Source organism: Gossypium hirsutum, chromosome D02 (genome assembly GCF_007990345.1).
Source record: "Gossypium hirsutum isolate 1008001.06 chromosome D02, Gossypium_hirsutum_v2.1, whole genome shotgun sequence".
Classification (NCBI taxonomy): domain Eukaryota; kingdom Viridiplantae; phylum Streptophyta; class Magnoliopsida; order Malvales; family Malvaceae; genus Gossypium; species Gossypium hirsutum.
This window is the reverse complement of record NC_053438.1, coordinates 50,924,212-50,942,480: the sequence shown is the minus strand read 5'-3', so window position 1 is coordinate 50,942,480 and position 18,269 is coordinate 50,924,212. Positions and strand designations below refer to the sequence as shown.

General features: G+C 33.2%; 1 protein-coding gene across 1 annotated transcript; it reads left to right on the top strand.

Moving 5' to 3' along the window:
- The first annotated feature begins 15,729 nt into the window (after positions 1–15,729).
- LOC107909945 (glutamate decarboxylase 4) lies at positions 15,730–18,057 on the top strand. The gene is made up of 6 exons (XM_016837655.2): positions 15,730–15,947; positions 16,037–16,241; positions 16,346–16,761; positions 16,864–17,117; positions 17,204–17,256; positions 17,361–18,057. Exons 1-6 carry the CDS (start codon positions 15,862–15,864, stop codon positions 17,844–17,846), a joined length of 1,500 nt encoding a protein of 499 aa, XP_016693144.1. The 5' UTR covers positions 15,730–15,861; the 3' UTR covers positions 17,847–18,057.
- The last annotated feature ends 212 nt before the right edge of the window (positions 18,058–18,269 follow it).

Below are 18,269 nucleotides of genomic sequence, written 5' to 3'. Positions count from 1 at the left end.
GGCTAGGCCTTATCTAGCACTATAAATACTTGTAATCAGCTCATTGTAATGAACTTTTGCCAAATTTATGCTTAAACTGAAACTTGTGAGATTTCCAACTTTCCTAGTTCATTGCAAGACTGAATTGACTTATCAAGTTTTTCTTATGGCTTCATTCTTTCTTTTGTTTAAACTGAACTTATCACCTTTTTTGGTGTGGCGTTCATATACCTTTGGTTCCTATCACTTTTGATAGCGGGTCAAGGTTCTTGCTGTTTGTTATTTTTTTTAAAAACCCTAAATCACCTAAGAGCCATTTTGAGACTAGGGTCAACAATCCAATATTGTTGGTTCATTCTCGGTCTTAGCCAAATTATCCATTAATTACTTAACCATTTTACCTACTACTATTGTTTGAAGCCATTTATCCTATTTTGTTTCGTTTAACCCTGAGACGAACTTATCCTTACTCAATTCACGATAGGGCAATCTAAATTACTCAAATTATTTCAAAATGAGTTCGTATCATGTCTTAACATCCATTTTCCAAATCTCGTAATCAAGAGTAGCCGCAGTCGATAAGAGTATGGGAATAAACTTAGGCATGGCTATCAGAGAGAATGTCTCATCGTAACTGATGCCATCTTTCTATGTGTAGTCTTTCCATACAAGTCTAGATTTATGTGTTTCCACTTTTCCTCTGCATTTCTCTTCTTGTAGATCCACTTACACCCTATTGATTTAATCTCAACTGGTAAGTTTACAAGTTCCCACGTCATATTGGATTTCATAGAATCCATCTCGGCATCCATGGCCTGTTTCTAGAGTTTGGAATCAACGTCTTGCATAGCCTTATGGTAAGTGAGTGGATCATCATCTTCATGATTTGACTTCCGTGTTATAAATACTACCATTATAGATGAAGCAATCCAGTTTCTTATAAACTCTCCCACTACGACGGGTTTCTCTATGTTGTTGATCGCTTGCAAGTTTTTCCATAACTTTCTCGAGAATTAAATTTGGTGATTGTTCTAGAGCGCCTGAAAGTTCCTAGAGTACAACTTTACTTCGAGAATTAAAATTATCCATGTAGATTTCCTCAAGGAAAATAGTATGAGTAGAAACTTTAATTTTATTATCTTTCGGATTGTAAAATAATTCACCATATTTTCCTTTCAGATATCTTACAAACATGCACAATTCTGTCCGTTCATAAGGTATCTTATAAGCAGTGTTGGTTGAAAAATCATTCAGATTATAGCAAGTCGTTTGTATCTTATATCCCAAGAAAGAAGTAGGGAGCTGTGAATAGCTTAACATTGAACGAACCATGTCAAGCAAGGTTTTGTTCCTTCTTTTATCTACACCATTCTATTGTGGAGTGCCCAATGTAATCAATTGGGATAAAATCTCATTCTTTATAAGGTATCCTAAGAACTAGTTGGGCAAGTATTCCACACCTCAGTTAGATCGAAGATTTTTTATGAATAAATCTAATTGATTTTCCACTTTTGCACGAAACTCTCAAAATTTACCAAAGGTCTTGCTTTTCCAGTGCATTAGATACACATATTCATATCAAGAATAGTCATCGATGAAAGTCAAGTAATAAGCGTAACCTCCTTAGCACAAATGTAACACCTCTAACCCGTCTCTGTCGTTGGATTAGGGTTACAGAGCATTACCATACAATCGAAAATATTTATACATTTTAAAATTAAATAATTTAAATCATATTATAAATTATTTATACACATGCATACTGTCCCTAAATCGAGCCCTCGGGGCCTTTAAAATAACTTAGAAGCAAATCGGGACCAATTTGAAACAATTGGGAAAGTTTAGGAAAAATATGAAAAATTTACAAAACAAGGGTCACACGACCATGTGGACCTAAAATTCACATAAAACAAGCCATTTCCAACACCATTTCATGCATATTCATTTAGACCATTTGTGCACACTTTGAAGACACCAAAACATCATTCAATCATGTAGAAACATGCCATTTCAAAAAACCTAATTCACCTAACCAATATGTCATTCAAAGGCACCTAAATTTGATACAAACATCAAAACTTAATCTAAAGCAATTTAACCATTTCACATTTACCCAACTTAGTGCATTTTAACCATCACATGCCAACAGAGATGACTAATTCTATGCCATCACAACATCCCAATGGTTCACATACATTATTACTTAAAAGTACCAAAATGACATAGTTTAACATGCACTTCTAAGTCCATCAACCAAACGTACTCTTCCAAACATAACATACCAAATTACCAAATACATAACTTTCTATACATATAAACAAGGCTATTTCCATCCATAATAACCTAGTTCAAATATGAACTAAAACATACCATAAGTAACCATTTTCATACCATCATCAACATGCCAAGAGAACTATATCAACAAACACTTTAAAGTAACCAAAATCACATAATTTGGTAAGGGATCAAGGTGTACCAGACTAACATAGCTTTCCAAAGTTTATACATACAAAACACCATTAACACATACATCATTATACCATTACAAATCATCCTATACATGCCATTATAAACCTTAGTCAAATTACTCAAAAACTACCAAATTGTCCATTGGATAGTGTGATAGATCTCCGACGAACTTCCAACCGATCGAACTTCTGATAATTTGTAAAGGAAAATAACTACGTAAGCAATGATTTCTTAGTAAACTCGTATAAACTTTAAACATAATTTACCACTTTAATATTATAATACATAGATTAAGCATGATTCAACACCAATACTTTAAACTTGGTATAAGCCTATTGAACACCATTCAACTCACAAATGAGTAAGTTCATCAACATCACATATAATTTCATTCATAACATAATATGAATTTATAAGTCATATTACATAATCATCAACCTCTTCACAAGATTATGAACCATTCCATTTACTTACTTACCATTCCATTCCAAATGCTTAGTATAAGCCTAAACAACATCATCAATTCACGAGTTAGTGGATTTGTCCATGATATAAGTGAATTCATCCATAGCATAAATAGATTTCTTATATATAAGTACATCATTTAACTCATCAATCCGTTTATAACATAATGTTACATCCCAATTATGAACTTACCATTTCATTCCCTTTTCTTACCCGTTGAACCATCTGGAATTACATCGGATACTCGGGAAAGCTCACACGAAGTGTGCCTTTACATAACTGTAACCTTTCCTTTATATCATTGCTCATACGAGCTGTGGGTCGGAATGTAAGCTACACAATGCTGCTCACATGAGTTGTGGAGTATTCGCAACAAATACAGGACCTCAGCCATCGGTAGGACATTAAAGACCAGCACCTGAAATATGAAATCCCTAATGACACGTCATTTGTATCCTAAAAATTCCTAAGGTTCAACCGAGATTCAATACCCGTCAATTCAGCATAGCTTTGATATGTTTATATCTTGATTCATTTACATCAAATAATATAATAAACATTCAATTTAAACAACATTTAAGTGATTACAGTTTATACGAACTTACCTGACTAAATTGCAGAAATTACTAAGTACAAAGGCTATTTGGTAATTTTCTCTTCTCCTAGATTTTCCACTCATTCTTGATCTAAAATAATTATTCCATTCAATTCAATAATTATAACAGAAAAATAAATTTATTTTATGCAATTAAGTCCTTTTGACATTTTACAAAATTGCCCCTAATATTTTAATTTTATACAATTTAGTCCTTAAGCCCAAAACATGCAAATTAACCATTTTTATTCAATTAATCTCATTCTAGCATTTAAAATAATTAATTTAGCTTATAACCCATAATAATGAAAATTTACAAAATTACCCTCAAATTTTACCCTTTTGCAATTTAGTCCCTAAACCCGAAACTAGCAATTTCATCATTTTTAATCATAAATCATGCTAGCCAATTTTTACCCAATCTTATAACTGCCCATATTTATTCACAATTTACACTATTTTCCTTGAATTTTACCTTTTCATAAATCAGTCCCTAAACTTTAAAATCACTAAAATTTACTTAACAAAATACTTACATTTAACAACAAAGCTTAATAATCTATCATAAAATTTCAAGAACACTTCAATTTCATCCACGGTAAAATGCTAAACATTAGGGCTAGCTAAATTAAGCTACAATAATCTCAAAAATATAAAAATTACGAGAAACCAACAAAAATAACACTTACATGCATAAACTTTTCTTTGGCCGAAACTTAAAGCTTCTCAAATGGAGTTTCTTCCTTCTCTTTTCGGTGAAAAAACAAAGTAATATGATACTTATCTATTTTTACTTTTGTTTTATTATTTTAATACTTAAACATTAATTTAATAAAACATTTCAAATAATAACTTAAGAATCATCCACATTGCTGTCCACTATTACCAATTATCGCTAATTTTCCATATTAAACCATCCATTTTTTTAATTTATACAAATGGGCACTTAAATTCTAATAATAATAATTAACTTTCACACTTTTTACAAATTAGTCATTTTTAATTAATTAACTATCTAAACATTAAAATTTCTTAACCGAATTTTAATACGACCTTAATAACACTCTTTAAATATTTAATAAAATATTTACGACTCTGTTTGTTGAAACGAGGTCCCGATACCTCATTTTCTAAAACTACTTGACTTTAGGGTCATACCACTTGAACCTAATTATTCTTTCATTTAATATAAATCATTAAATGAAATTTTATTATTACACGATATTTGACCCATAAATATTAAAAAATAACATTTACTAACTTACTCGTCGGATTTGTGACCTCGAAACCATTATTTTCGACACCACTGAAAAATAAGTTATTACAACTGATGTTAATGGGTCACATACATTAGTGTGCACAAGTTCTAAGGATTGGTTGGCCCTTGTACCTTTTGCATTAAATGACCTCTTAGTCATTTTACCTTCCAAGCAAGATTCACATTGTGGAAGACTAACTTGCTTAAGCATACTTAAGGGATTATCTTCCTTGAGTCTAGGTGATTCTTTCTTGGTTAGTATGACCAAGTCTTAGGTGTAATAGGTACCCCTCATTAGAGTGAGAAGTTTTAAGCTTTTTATTCACCATTTAAGTTTGAAGCATCGAGTAGCTACTTGGTTTGATAAAGTAGAGATTACTTTTCATCCATCCATTACAGATCAAAGAACAATTTTTGTCTATAACAATCCCTTTATTGAATGTCACGAAATAACCATCATTAAATAAACATGTTATAGAAATTAAATTCCTCATAAAACGAGGTACATAAAACACGTCTTTTAAAATAATCTTCCTAAAATTATCAAAATATAAATGTAACGCCTTGAATCATTTATTTTTGTTTCTGTAAATCTTGACATAAATGAGTATTTGCCTCAGTGGTAAGTGTTCTGGATGTGTATTTGAGGTCTTGGGTTCAAGTCCCACTTTTGGGCAAATTTTGTTATTTTTTTATCCTAGCCTTATCCCTGCTGGGTAGGCTTATGTTATATTGTTTGTAAACTCATATTAGAATGAGCCTGCTGGTTCGAGTGGTAAGGAGTTAGCTTCCTGGAGGTCTTATCTTCAAATCCCTGCGTGAGCGTGGGTGATATTTTTGCTTCGGTTATGAGATAGAGGTTGTGTGGAAGTAAAATTCTGAGGTAGTTGTGAGTTAGTGGGTTAGTTAGTTGGGATATTGTGGGGTTTAAATTCTATTTTGTTTATTTTTAGGTTTTTTCCCCCTTTACTCAATTTTTCTTCTTTCTAACGTTAGTTCTTCCCTTTTCTCTTCTTCTATGTGATTTTTCCTATTTTCGATTCTTTTCTTTACTCCGTTCAACAACTGATTGTTCCAATTGTTTGATTTGTTATTCCGATGGTTCCCCGTCTGTTTTAGTAAACTTTGATGTTTCATTTTGCTTGTTTTCATTTTCTTTTAGATTGGCATAGTGGTGTGGTTAGGGAAGTTAATTTCTTGCAAATCTATTGCGTAGGTGAAGGTGGTGAAGCAGCAAATTTTGCTCTAACGGCCTGATTGTGCGTGTGGTCATTTTAGCTGGCAGTAAGTGTTTGCGCATTGTTCGGTTTAGTTTGGGGAATTCATGAATTGGTTGTTAAATTTGTTGTTGGAATGCTGTTTCTTAGGGTTTGAAGGTCTCGGGATTGCAGTTGCATCAAAATTGAACCAAGTATGTACCTAAAACACGAGAAAATGAGGTTCAACAAAAGTCAAAAATTAGGTCTATCAACGCCACGGGGGCATGTGGCCAGCCATGTGAGACACACGGTCGTGTGACTATGCGAGAGACACAATCATGTGACTATCGAGGGTGTGGCCTTGTGCGAGACACGACCATAGGATGGTGAATGGGTGGCCGTGTAGGCCATACGGGCTAGGCCAAGTTGGGTGTGTGGGTTACGCGGTATATGGGCCTACAATTTTGAAATTTTCCCTAAGGTCGCATGGGTTGTTCCCATCACTGTGGGCCTATCGTAAGGTCAGTAAGGGCTAATCAAACCCTTTTTCATGTGATATGATATTCTAATAGTCTGATCTGAGTAGGAAACTGATATGTATGTCTGATTGTACATGTTTAAATATGTATGTTATCTGTATACAAGCATGTTAAGCATGTTAAATATGTTATTTCAGTATCTGTGTTTGGGGTTGGAATTGCATATATAGAGGAAATGATCTGTACGATGACCTTTCACCTATTATCTGGCAGCTTGGCTGCATATTATCTATTAAGTGTTGCATCGACACCATATGGTGTGTAGGGTTGGGTGGGTGTTTTAAACCCACATGGTGTGATGGGATGGACGTAGATGGTGTGTAGAAGATGGGGGTAGGATTTTGTATATCTATTCTGTACATTTGATTCTGATATCTATATATGTTAGTCCGATCCTATCTCTGTCCGCATTTGAGATTCTGTAAATGTTGCATAACTATCTATTGGGTTACACACTAAGTTTACGAAAACTCACATCTGTTTGTCTATATTATTCAGGTAATCCACAGACTTAGGCCGGAGTCAGTGCGATAGAGGCTCAGCGGTAACCACTTGACAGAGAACTATTTTTATTTAGTAATAATGATTTTATTTTAAAATTTGGTTTTTCTTGAGAGTTTGTAATTTTTGGGACTCTCTAGACTGTATGGTTTTAACTTTTGGATTAGGATTTTTTTTGCTTTTTTTTCCGCAATGTTGACAAAAACACTTTACACAAACAAATGATTTTAACAAATGGTTTTTGGAAACATGAGCTTGGTGTCGAATAAAATGATTTTCAAACTTCTGCTGCAAATTCTTGATAACTTAAAATGGTTTCAAATAAGATTATAAGCACAAGTTTTTCTAGATATTAAGACTTCGATTGGTAAACTAATAAAACAACACGTTTTAATTTAAAAAATGTAATTTAAAACCCTTCTTCGTAATGCTCCAAAATTTGTCCATAACGTCAAGGCCAGGTTTAGGGTGTTACAGTAAAATAACTCTCTCACTGCTTCAGCTGAAACATAGCTCTCATCTCCAGTCCTCAACGAGAGGCCATGGTTAGTGACTCCAAATCAATAACCCAATTGTCAATTGATTAATCTACTAAGTAGGCTTCAACCACAAAAAGTTCCATACCTTTACCATTTTTAGCTAGGTAATCCTTATATTCCTTGCAGCCAGGTAATCTTTATAGCTAAGTAATCAATAACACGGCCTAGACGTTATGGCCGAATCTGGGAGTTTTACAAAGAAGGGTTTTGAAACCGATGATACTTCGATAAAACTATGTGTACTTATTTGATAAAACGTCCAAGTTTTATAAAACATGTTCATTTATATATTACTAAAACTGCTATATGTTGTTCTTTAAAGTTAACCATTTATTTCGCAGTAGAAGTTTGAAAATCGTTTAAAACAAAACCAAACTCGTGTTTCCAAAAACCATTTGGTAAAACCCTTTGTTTGCGTAAAGTGTTTTTGTCAATGTTGCAGAGAAGAAAGCAAAACAAAAATTCAAATCCAAAAGTTAAAACCATACAGTCTAGAGAGTCCCAAAAATTACAAACTCTCAAGAAAAACCAGATTTTAAAATAAAATCGTTACTACTAAATAAAAATAATTCTCTGTCGAGTGGTCACTGCTGAGCCTCTGTCACACCGAATCGCCTAAGTCAGTGGGTTACCTGAACAGTACAAAAAAATAGATGTGAGCTTTCGTAAACTCAGTGTGTAACCCAACAGATATAGTCATGCAACATTCACAGAATCTTAAATGCAGACAAAAATAGAATCGGACCTAAGTCCTTAAAAGATACAGATATCAGAATCACATGTACAGAAAAAAATACAGAATCTTACCCCCATCCTCTACACACTATCTCGGTCCATCCCATCACACCATGTAGGGTTAAAAACACCGACCCAACCCTACACACCATATAGTATCGATGCAACACATAACAAATAATATGCAACAAGCTGCTAGATAATAGGCGAAAGGTCGTCGTATAGATCACTTCCTCCACATATGCAAATCCCACCCTAAACATAGATACATATTACAAAATTAACAGAATTATCATGCTTATAATACTCGTATACAAATAACATATATACTCAAACAGAACAATCAGGCATACATATCAATTTTCTACTTAGATTAGACTATTAGAATATCAGATCACATGAAATAGGGTTTGGTTAGCCCTTACCTACCCTACGATAAGCCCACAGTAGATCGGATCGACCTGTGCGACCCTAAAATTTTTTTTAAAAAATTTTAAGCCCACATGCCCGTGTGGCCCACATGCCCAGAATGGTCTTGCCTGTATAGCCCACATGGCCTGGCCCAAAACCCACACGCCCAACTTGACCTAGCTTGTGTAGCCCACATGGCCACATTCACACCATCACACTGCTAGTAACATGGCAGGCCATACGCTTGTGTGGCGTCGACAGACCCAATTTTTAGCTTTTGTCGAATCTCGTTTTCTCGCATCTAATTCGTTTTCGAAGCAATCACACCTCCAAAGTGAACAAAACTTACAATTGTCAAACAAAACGTCTCCAATTAACCTTAATTCACAAATACAAACGAGACACTTTTCGAGCACAACGTAAAACCACAACGAAAAAATTACACTAAAATGATTTAGAACTTACCCTCAACGATGGTAGCCTCCAAAATTCATTACTCAACCGAAGGGTTTCTAATTTCTTAGGCAACACCTACCGAAATGGCAAAACAGAATCAGTTCAAGAACACCCATAAAAATTAAAGCATTAGACAACACTTCCCTCAACCCATAGCAAAATCTTACTTACGAACCACGCAAAGGAACTGACAATTTGCATAAAAGGAACAATACCAAAATTGGAAAAGAAGAGAAAAAGGTTGATAGTGGAGCAGAGAATAAAATGTTAGAAGGAAAGAGGAAAATAAAATAAAAATTAAAAAATAATCATTTGATTATTTTGGCAAAAATTATCCTATAATCTCTTTAACTTCCCACTAATCCACTATCTAACTACTTCAATCTCCCAATTCCACCGAACCTCTAACAGACGACCAGAATAAAAATTATCACCCATACTCATGCAAGAATTCGAACACAAGACCTCCAACAAGCTAACTCCTTACCACTCGAACCAACGGACCCATTCTGATGTAAGTTTACAAACAATATAATATAAGCCCACCCAACAAGGATAAGGTTTGGATAAAAAATAAAATTTTTTTCCAAATGTAGGACTTAAACCCAAGACCCCATACACACACCCAGAACACTTAACCACTAAAGCATATACACATTTGTGTTAGACAAAAACAAAATTAAATTATTCAAGGCGTTACACGCCTTGTTCCCCAAGTTGTAAGTAGCCTAAATCCAGTGAACTCCTTGGTCGAGGATTTGACCACCATTTTAATTAGAGTGTTCATGTCCAGTTCAGCCCCATTGTCTTTCGCTTCCGCAAAAAATCTCATAAGCCTAAGCATATGTTATTTGACCAGAGTACCAGGTTTCTGTTGGGAGTTCATCAAATTTGTAATAGTGGATTGTCTAGCCAATGCGACTTACCCTCCGAGCAAATCCTCCGAATTTGTCATGATCTCTTTAGCAATACGAAAATTCTCGTGTTTCTTTTGCAGCACACTACTCATACTCGCTAAAATAAAGCATCGAGACAGCTGAACTGAAAAAGAATAAAGATTCAATAATTACTATAATTAGATTAAGCAAATATTTTCATTTTAGCAACATATAAAAAATGCAGTATGATGCATGCGTCTTGTATTAAAACTTTGAATTTTTTTTCCGTTGCTACGATCATCCTCACACCAATCAACCATCGCATTGCGGTCCCATGATTAACTAGCAAGAACATGGATTACATCCAATCAGTTCATGAATCTTTATTACAACACATGTATTTTCGTATTACCACACTTCTTATCTTTAATCGATTAATTGTGGATCATCTCATATATATATCGCGATTATAATATACCACAATATAAAGATTATAAACAAATTATAAAACAAATATATAAAAAGATGGGTAATTAAAATAAAACTATCAGCTAAGGTTTCCATGGCTTTATTTCTAGAGAATAAATTAAAAACATGACGTAGAGTCTTAAGTGGAGTTTGTTAAAAACAATCCTCATAACATGAAAACTCATGTGACTCTTTACAATGTTTGTGAGCTCTTTCTTGTTTGGGTCAATGGCGTGGTTCTTGTAGAGGCTACCTAATCAGCGCATGTAGGTGCACCATGTAAAGAAAATAGTTTAGGTAAATCTATTATTGATTCACTTGTTTTTGCTAGTGTGCTTGTTGGGTATCCTCACTCATATTCTATTATCATATTTGATTAAACAATGAAGAAGATTGAAAGTTTATGTAAAGGAAATAACCTAAGATGTCAACATGAAGGGTGTGTCACTAACATTAATCATTAATATTTTATAATTTCAAAATTTATTCATTGATTGATCTCAGGAGCTTTTCGGGCGATCAACTGATCATATAGAAATGACACCATGCATCTTGGTCAATGTTGTTTTTGTTGGAAAATTGTTTAGAAAACATGTTAGAGTTGGCCCTGTGAAATAGAATTTTTATGAAATAGACTTTATCATGATATCTAAAGTAATAAATTTGTTCAAATATCTATGTTCCGAGTCATAGAGAGATGTGTTCAAATCACAGAAGGCTTTGGGGATGTGCTTAAATTTTTTGATCAACTTGAATTGAAATCTAAAGTCTTCAAGATTTCAACCAATTGATTTTCTCCGTTATTCTCAAATTTTAGCATGCTTAGAGAATGGGCTCTGACTCAAAGAATCAAGCATAGGACAAAAAAATGATACTCTCAAGGGGTAAAAGTTAAAATCCTTCATGTGATCCCAAAATTAAAAATTCAACTTTTAAATTTGAATTATGATCACCAGATCATTACAATTATAATTCCTTCAAAACGAGAACCTAAAATCAAGAAAAAATAGAATTTAATTTGAGTATAAAAAATTTACTCATAATCTTTCACTAAATTTTGATAAACATTTCCTAGCATATTGATTCATATAATTTTTTTTAGCTACTGTGAGATATTTACAGAGAGATATCTGCAAGAATTTAATCCTCATTCAAAGTATATTAATTAATTAAATTGGAAGAGTTGAAGTCCAATTAGGTCTTTCTATGCTACATCGCTAGTGGCTCCAAGGGGATAATACTTCTACGTTCTATGGCACACATACCTTAGTGGGCTAGTTGGACCAATCCAATTTTGTGAACTTAACTTTCTTGATTTAAAAAAGAAGGCAAGTTCATATATTTAATTAACTTAATAGTTAAATGCTTTTCCAAAAATTAATTAATTCTAATTAAATAATTTACATAAATCAATTCTAATTTCATTTATAATTTTATCGTATTAAAATTTATGTACAAACTTATTTAATTATCTTAATAAAATTAAATTACAATGACTATATTAATTAATTTTCATTTTTAGCTAAATTATTTAATTATTCTTCGGATTAAATAATAATCCAAGACAAATTACCCCTAAAACATAAATTAAACTATGAAAGCATGAGATGACGAGGCCTTCCTTACCTCTCTTTTTCTTATTCGAAAGACCTAAAAAGACCCCTCAAAACTTCATCCTTGTGTTTCAGTTTTTGGTCCTCTACAATGGGTTAACATTTAAGAATCTTTTCTTCAGAAAAAAAGGGAACATTTAAGAATCTCAATGGCTCAATTTAGCTATTTGAACAACAAAATCTCATGAATTTAACTATGGAACTCACGGCTAGGGAAGTTCCTCTATTTTCTTGTTTTCTTTCTTTCTTTCTTTGCCGACAAGGGACGAATATAATGGTAAGAATGTTCCAAAATTTTACCCTTTTTTACTTGATGGAAATCTATGACTTTCCACTATTTATGATCCAACGATGGGGGATTAGGAAGGCTTAAACAAATGATTGAGCTTCTGCTCTAATCTATGTACTATGGATTAATTACCACCATAATCCTTTTCAGAATATCAGCTTTGGTCCTTCACTTTACACATTAATGACAATTCATTATCTCACTTTTATTCCTTCTAATTCAATCTCTTTTTAATTTAATTCATACCTTAATTTGACGTTTGGTATTTAAACACGTCTAAATTAATCCAACAATATCATACTAATAATACGATGCACATTCTCAAAAATTTAACTATCTATGTCTAAAACTTTACGACTTACAACACTGAAAACTTTGAGGGCGTTATAAAAAATATTTAGACCTTAACACTCATAGATATCAAAGTTAAGCAAAATATTGTAGGTAAAACTTGTATTTGTAGGTGTCATAGTCTTTTAAAAAATAAATTTCTAAGGGAAATAAAAAATGGAAGGAAAATGAAAAAGCTCACAAATCACTAATGTTCCTAGAATTTTGGAATCCGAATGTGTAGTTGTTATACTTTAAAATATGACTTTGATTTCAATTGTGTTTAACCGAAGACTTGGGACCTTCATTAGTTTGGTCAATATATGGAAAAGGACCCTATCTTTAATAATAATATTCCAATCTTGCTTTTTGATAATCTCTTCCCACGAATCAAGTTGTCACCTCACCCCAACATTATTCTATCGTTAATTCCTTTCCCAAAGATACATTATGGAGAGTTGGGTAGGACAAAAGTTCTTTTCCCATTGCCTTGTTTAAATAGATCTGTAACTCTATTGGGTTGGCGTAGAACACAAATTCTATTTTTTTTAGGTTTATGCTTTTTGCTTGACTTAAACTATAATATTAAAAATAAAAATATTTTATATTAAATTAATGCTTGAATGGAATTATAAACCTTGACTAATGTTTGACCCAGCAATCCAAATTAACCATGTGTAAATTGGCCTCAATTACTAACTCTATACCATAACACCAAAACTTGTTTCAACTTTTGGCTGGGACGCATAATATTGATTGCCGACTAAAAGGGTAATTATTTTATTTATTATTAGTGGAGAAAAAAAATAAAAAAATAAAAATAGAATGATGTCAAGTGATATTTTTAATTATTTTATTATTATTATCCTACTATACTAAGAAAAATAAATGGGATCCTTCTAAATTCGTTTGTTGATTTTATTTATTTATTTATTTGAGTAATGATGTTGGGGAAAATAACTTATATTTATAAATTTCAAAACTTGTAGGCTGATTGGGAGAGCATTCCATGTTCAATGGCCTTTGGGGTCTATTTTTTGACTTGTTCCCGGTCCACTCAAAGTTTGCCCAAAAAAGTCGTGACAGCATCGATATTATTCAAGGACCTGTTTGGATGTCTTTTAAAATGCATATTTTAATCTAACACCCACTAATACCAACCCTCAATTTCGCCCAATTAGGAACATAATTAAGCCTTAATAATTTATCACAATAGTCTTTTAATGTTGTTTTTATTGCTAATTTTGACTAAATGATAAACAGCTACCAACAAATTTAAAAACCCTAATAACTCAATTTGGTTAATGTAAAATTTTTCGTTATGGAATTGCTAGAGTTGAGAAAATTAGGATCATATAAATGGGACAATATCATTGATTAAACTAAACATCTTATATCTAAGCTTGTCTAAGGGTTACACTATATGCAAATCTGACAGCCTCCCTATTTTTTATGAGGTTTGAACAAAATATAAATATAAAAATTAAATAAGACCAAAAAAAATATATTAAACTTGTTTAAAAATGGGTGGATCAATAAACCAATTTTTAATATCGTAATATATTATTTTAATTTTAATTTTATTTATATCACATAAATATTGAAGGTTTGATATTGTAATTTAAAATTTTAAAAAAGTTTATTAATTTTAACTAAAAAAACATATATCCGTCACTTTTTATTCTTCGAAAATCTAATCTAGCTTAGTTATATGTATCTACACGCAGAGGCGGATACAGGGGTTGGCAGGGGCCCTACCCCCTCCTAAAATAGAAAATTTTTATTTAAACCCTTAAACTTTTTCTAAAATTTTAAATAGTAAAGGTAAAATTATACTTTGATCCCTAAAATTATAAAAATTTGATTTGATCTTTTAAAAATTATAAATACATAAGCTATAAAGAATTAAAATTTTTTTCGACCCCCTAAAAATTTGTTCTAACTTCGCCCTGTCTACATTTTATATATATATATACACTTTCAAGCCGTGTTTTATAAAGGTAAAATGTGGAAATTTCAGAAATAAAGTTAAACCAAATTCCCCACTAATGTGGTCTTATTCCACAAAGGAAACATAAAACAAGCGAAAGTAAAATAAGATAAGCTGAGAAGAAATAGAAGGAAGCAAAGGATGCTTTGATGTGGGGTTGCAAAAGCCACGGATCGTAATTAAAGTTGCGATACGCGGAAAACCGCGAGCGACCCCCCTCTCTCCTTTGCGTTTCAGTGGGTGGGCTACTCCTTTCACTAACAAACACCACCGTCTAAATTCGGAGGCCATGCCCATGTTTTGCTTTGACCTTTGCACCTATTCATAGCCTGCCATGTGTTTTTTTTTGTTACTTTTACTTTTCAAGCAAAATATTCAAAATTAACTTTTTCCTTTTCAATTTTCAAAAGTAAATAATATACGTTTTTTATGGTTATATTTACAATAAATATATTACTTTCAATTCAATTTTGTATATATAATTATATTTCATGTTATTATATATTAAAAAGAAATTAATTAATTGTATCAATTAAATGTAAATTTGGATAGATGATGCGTTTACTTATAATTAGTATAAAAATAACAGTGACAGTAAAATTAAATATCATAACGTGAGATAAAAAGTAAACTAAACATATCACATGGCACCTCACTACCTATCCAAACTTAACCTAATTTAACTCGACTGATATTGATATCATTTATACTACAAAAAAATATTTATTCAAATGCGTTAAAGTACGTGTATATTTTTATTTAAAGATAACATAAATCTAAGAGTACAATATATAATACAACTCCATGTATAGAATAATTTGCAAATCTGTATTTTATTATAATAATAATAGTCCATACGTTACATAATAATAATGGGTCGAATTTGGAAAGGTGTGAAAGTGGTAGTTTGTGTTTGTTTAAAGAAAATTGACCGAATAGGGGAGGCTAAGTCTTTGGACAATACCGATTCCACGCTGTTTAGATATCACTATAAATATCATTGGCCTCTAGATGTCTCCTCCACCAAGCAAACAAACAGCTTTTGCTTTAAGATTACCTTCCTTCTTCATCTCTCTCTCTCTCTCTGTTCTCTTCAAACTTCATTTCATTCATTTTTCCATTTCCTTAATTTGGTAATACATCAACCATGGTGTTATCTAAGACAGCTTCTGAGACCGATGTCTCAATTCACTCCACTTTTGCCTCTCGCTATGTCCGCAACTCACTTCCCAGGTAATCCCATCATCTCAATCCAACTTTCAGTTCCATGGACTGGATGCATGATAATGACTTCATGCTAACTTGTATGGAAAATATTGCAGGTTCAAGATGCCGGAGAACTCAATACCAAAAGAGGCTGCATTTCAGATCATCAATGACGAGCTGATGCTTGATGGAAACCCAAGGTTAAACCTTGCCTCTTTTGTTACTACCTGGATGGAACCCGAATGTAATAAGCTTATAATGGATGCCATTAACAAGAACTATGTTGACATGGATGAGTATCCTGTCACCACCGAGCTCCAGGTATATATATATATATATATTTCGTTTTGCTTTTAGCAAATTTTCATTTTATTTTGATATCCTGAAAGAAGGTTTAACAGACTGCACTTTTTTTTTTAATGCAGAATCGTTGTGTGAACATGATAGCACACTTGTTCAACGCACCGCTTGGGGAGTCGGAGGCTGCTGTTGGAGTGGGAACAGTTGGGTCATCGGAAGCAATCATGTTGGCTGGTCTTGCTTTCAAGAGAAAGTGGCAGAACAAACGTAAGGCTGAAGGCAAACCTTATGATAAGCCCAACATCGTGACAGGAGCCAATGTTCAGGTGTGTTGGGAGAAATTTGCTCGCTACTTTGAAGTGGAGTTGAAGGAAGTGAAGCTGAGGGAAGGATACTATGTGATGGACCCTGCCAAAGCTGTTGAATTGGTTGATGAAAACACCATCTGTGTTGCAGCTATCTTGGGTTCCACCCTCAATGGAGAATTCGAAGATGTCAAGCTTCTAAATGATCTCTTGGTGGAGAAAAATAAGGAAACTGGGTACATATATCAATTTTCCACTAACATAAAATTTCAATAATTTGATATATTATTAAGTGCTAAATTTATTAATATGTCCATCTCCACTTGTCTCTTGTACAGATGGGATACTCCAATTCATGTTGATGCAGCTAGTGGTGGATTTATTGCACCATTCTTGTACCCAGAGCTTGAATGGGACTTCAGGCTTCCTCTTGTGAAGAGTATTAATGTTAGTGGCCATAAATATGGTCTTGTTTATGCTGGAATCGGTTGGGTTATCTGGAGAAGCAAGGATGACTTGCCTGAAGAACTTATTTTCCACATTAACTACCTTGGAGCTGATCAACCCACTTTCACTCTCAATTTCTCCAAAGGTGAATCACTCGCTGTTTATCCATCCCAATTTCCTTGACAATAATCAAAACCAACGCTAAGCTTGTTTTTAATCCGTTATCTGCAGGTTCCAGCCAAGTTATTGCTCAGTACTATCAATTAATCCGATTGGGTCATGAGGTGAGAAACTGGCTATAGTTAGGGCTTTCTACTGTACAATTTTTGCTTTCACGTTTCAACGTATAGGCCTAATGTGGTGCAATGATGTTTTTATTTAACTACAGGGATACAAAAACGTGATGGAGAACTGCCATGAAAACGCTATGGTCCTTAAAGAAGGATTGGAGAAAACAGGGCGTTTCAACATCGTGTCAAAGGACGATGGGGTGCCTTTAGTGGCATTTTCTCTCAAGGACAACAAGCGGCACGACGAGTTCGAGATATCGGAGATGTTGCGCCGATACGGTTGGATTGTGCCTGCATACACCATGCCAGCAGATGCTCAGCACATCACCGTGCTTCGTGTTGTCATCAGGGAAGACTTCTCTCGAACCTTGGCTGAGCGCCTTGTGCTTGACATCCAAAAAGTGGTCCATGAGCTCGATGCCCTCCCTGCAAAGCTCAATGCCAGACTGGCCACTGAGAAACAGGAACAAGTTAAAAATGGCACTGTTAAGAAGACTGCTATTGAGACCCAAAGGGAAATCACTGCTTACTGGAAGAAATATGTCACTGAGAGGAAATCTAACAACAAAACCCAGATTTGTTAGGACTTGTTCTAACACCTATACTCAATTTTTCATCTGTTCTTTTTTTGACTTTTAGTTATTTGTTTTTTGCCTTTTGGTTTTTACCCTATTATTCTTCAAGCTTCAGCATAGTGAGCAAATGAAGCATGTTACTTCGGAGTTGAACAATTAAATGTAATCGAAATAATTTCTCAATACTAAATTTGACTTCAATACAATGCTTGTGATTCAAGAAATTTTGTAATTTTGAAACTCTCTGTTCCAGTAAATCACCAATCAAAGAAGTGCAGTATAATCCAGGTATTGCTAATGTAATCAAACCAGTCTTTATTAATGGAAGTATTGTTATATGTTATTTGAATTTCAACTAATGATTTAATACAATAATATTCAAAATTTTAAATTTCTTCATATATTTAAAATATTATATTTTTACTTCATGTC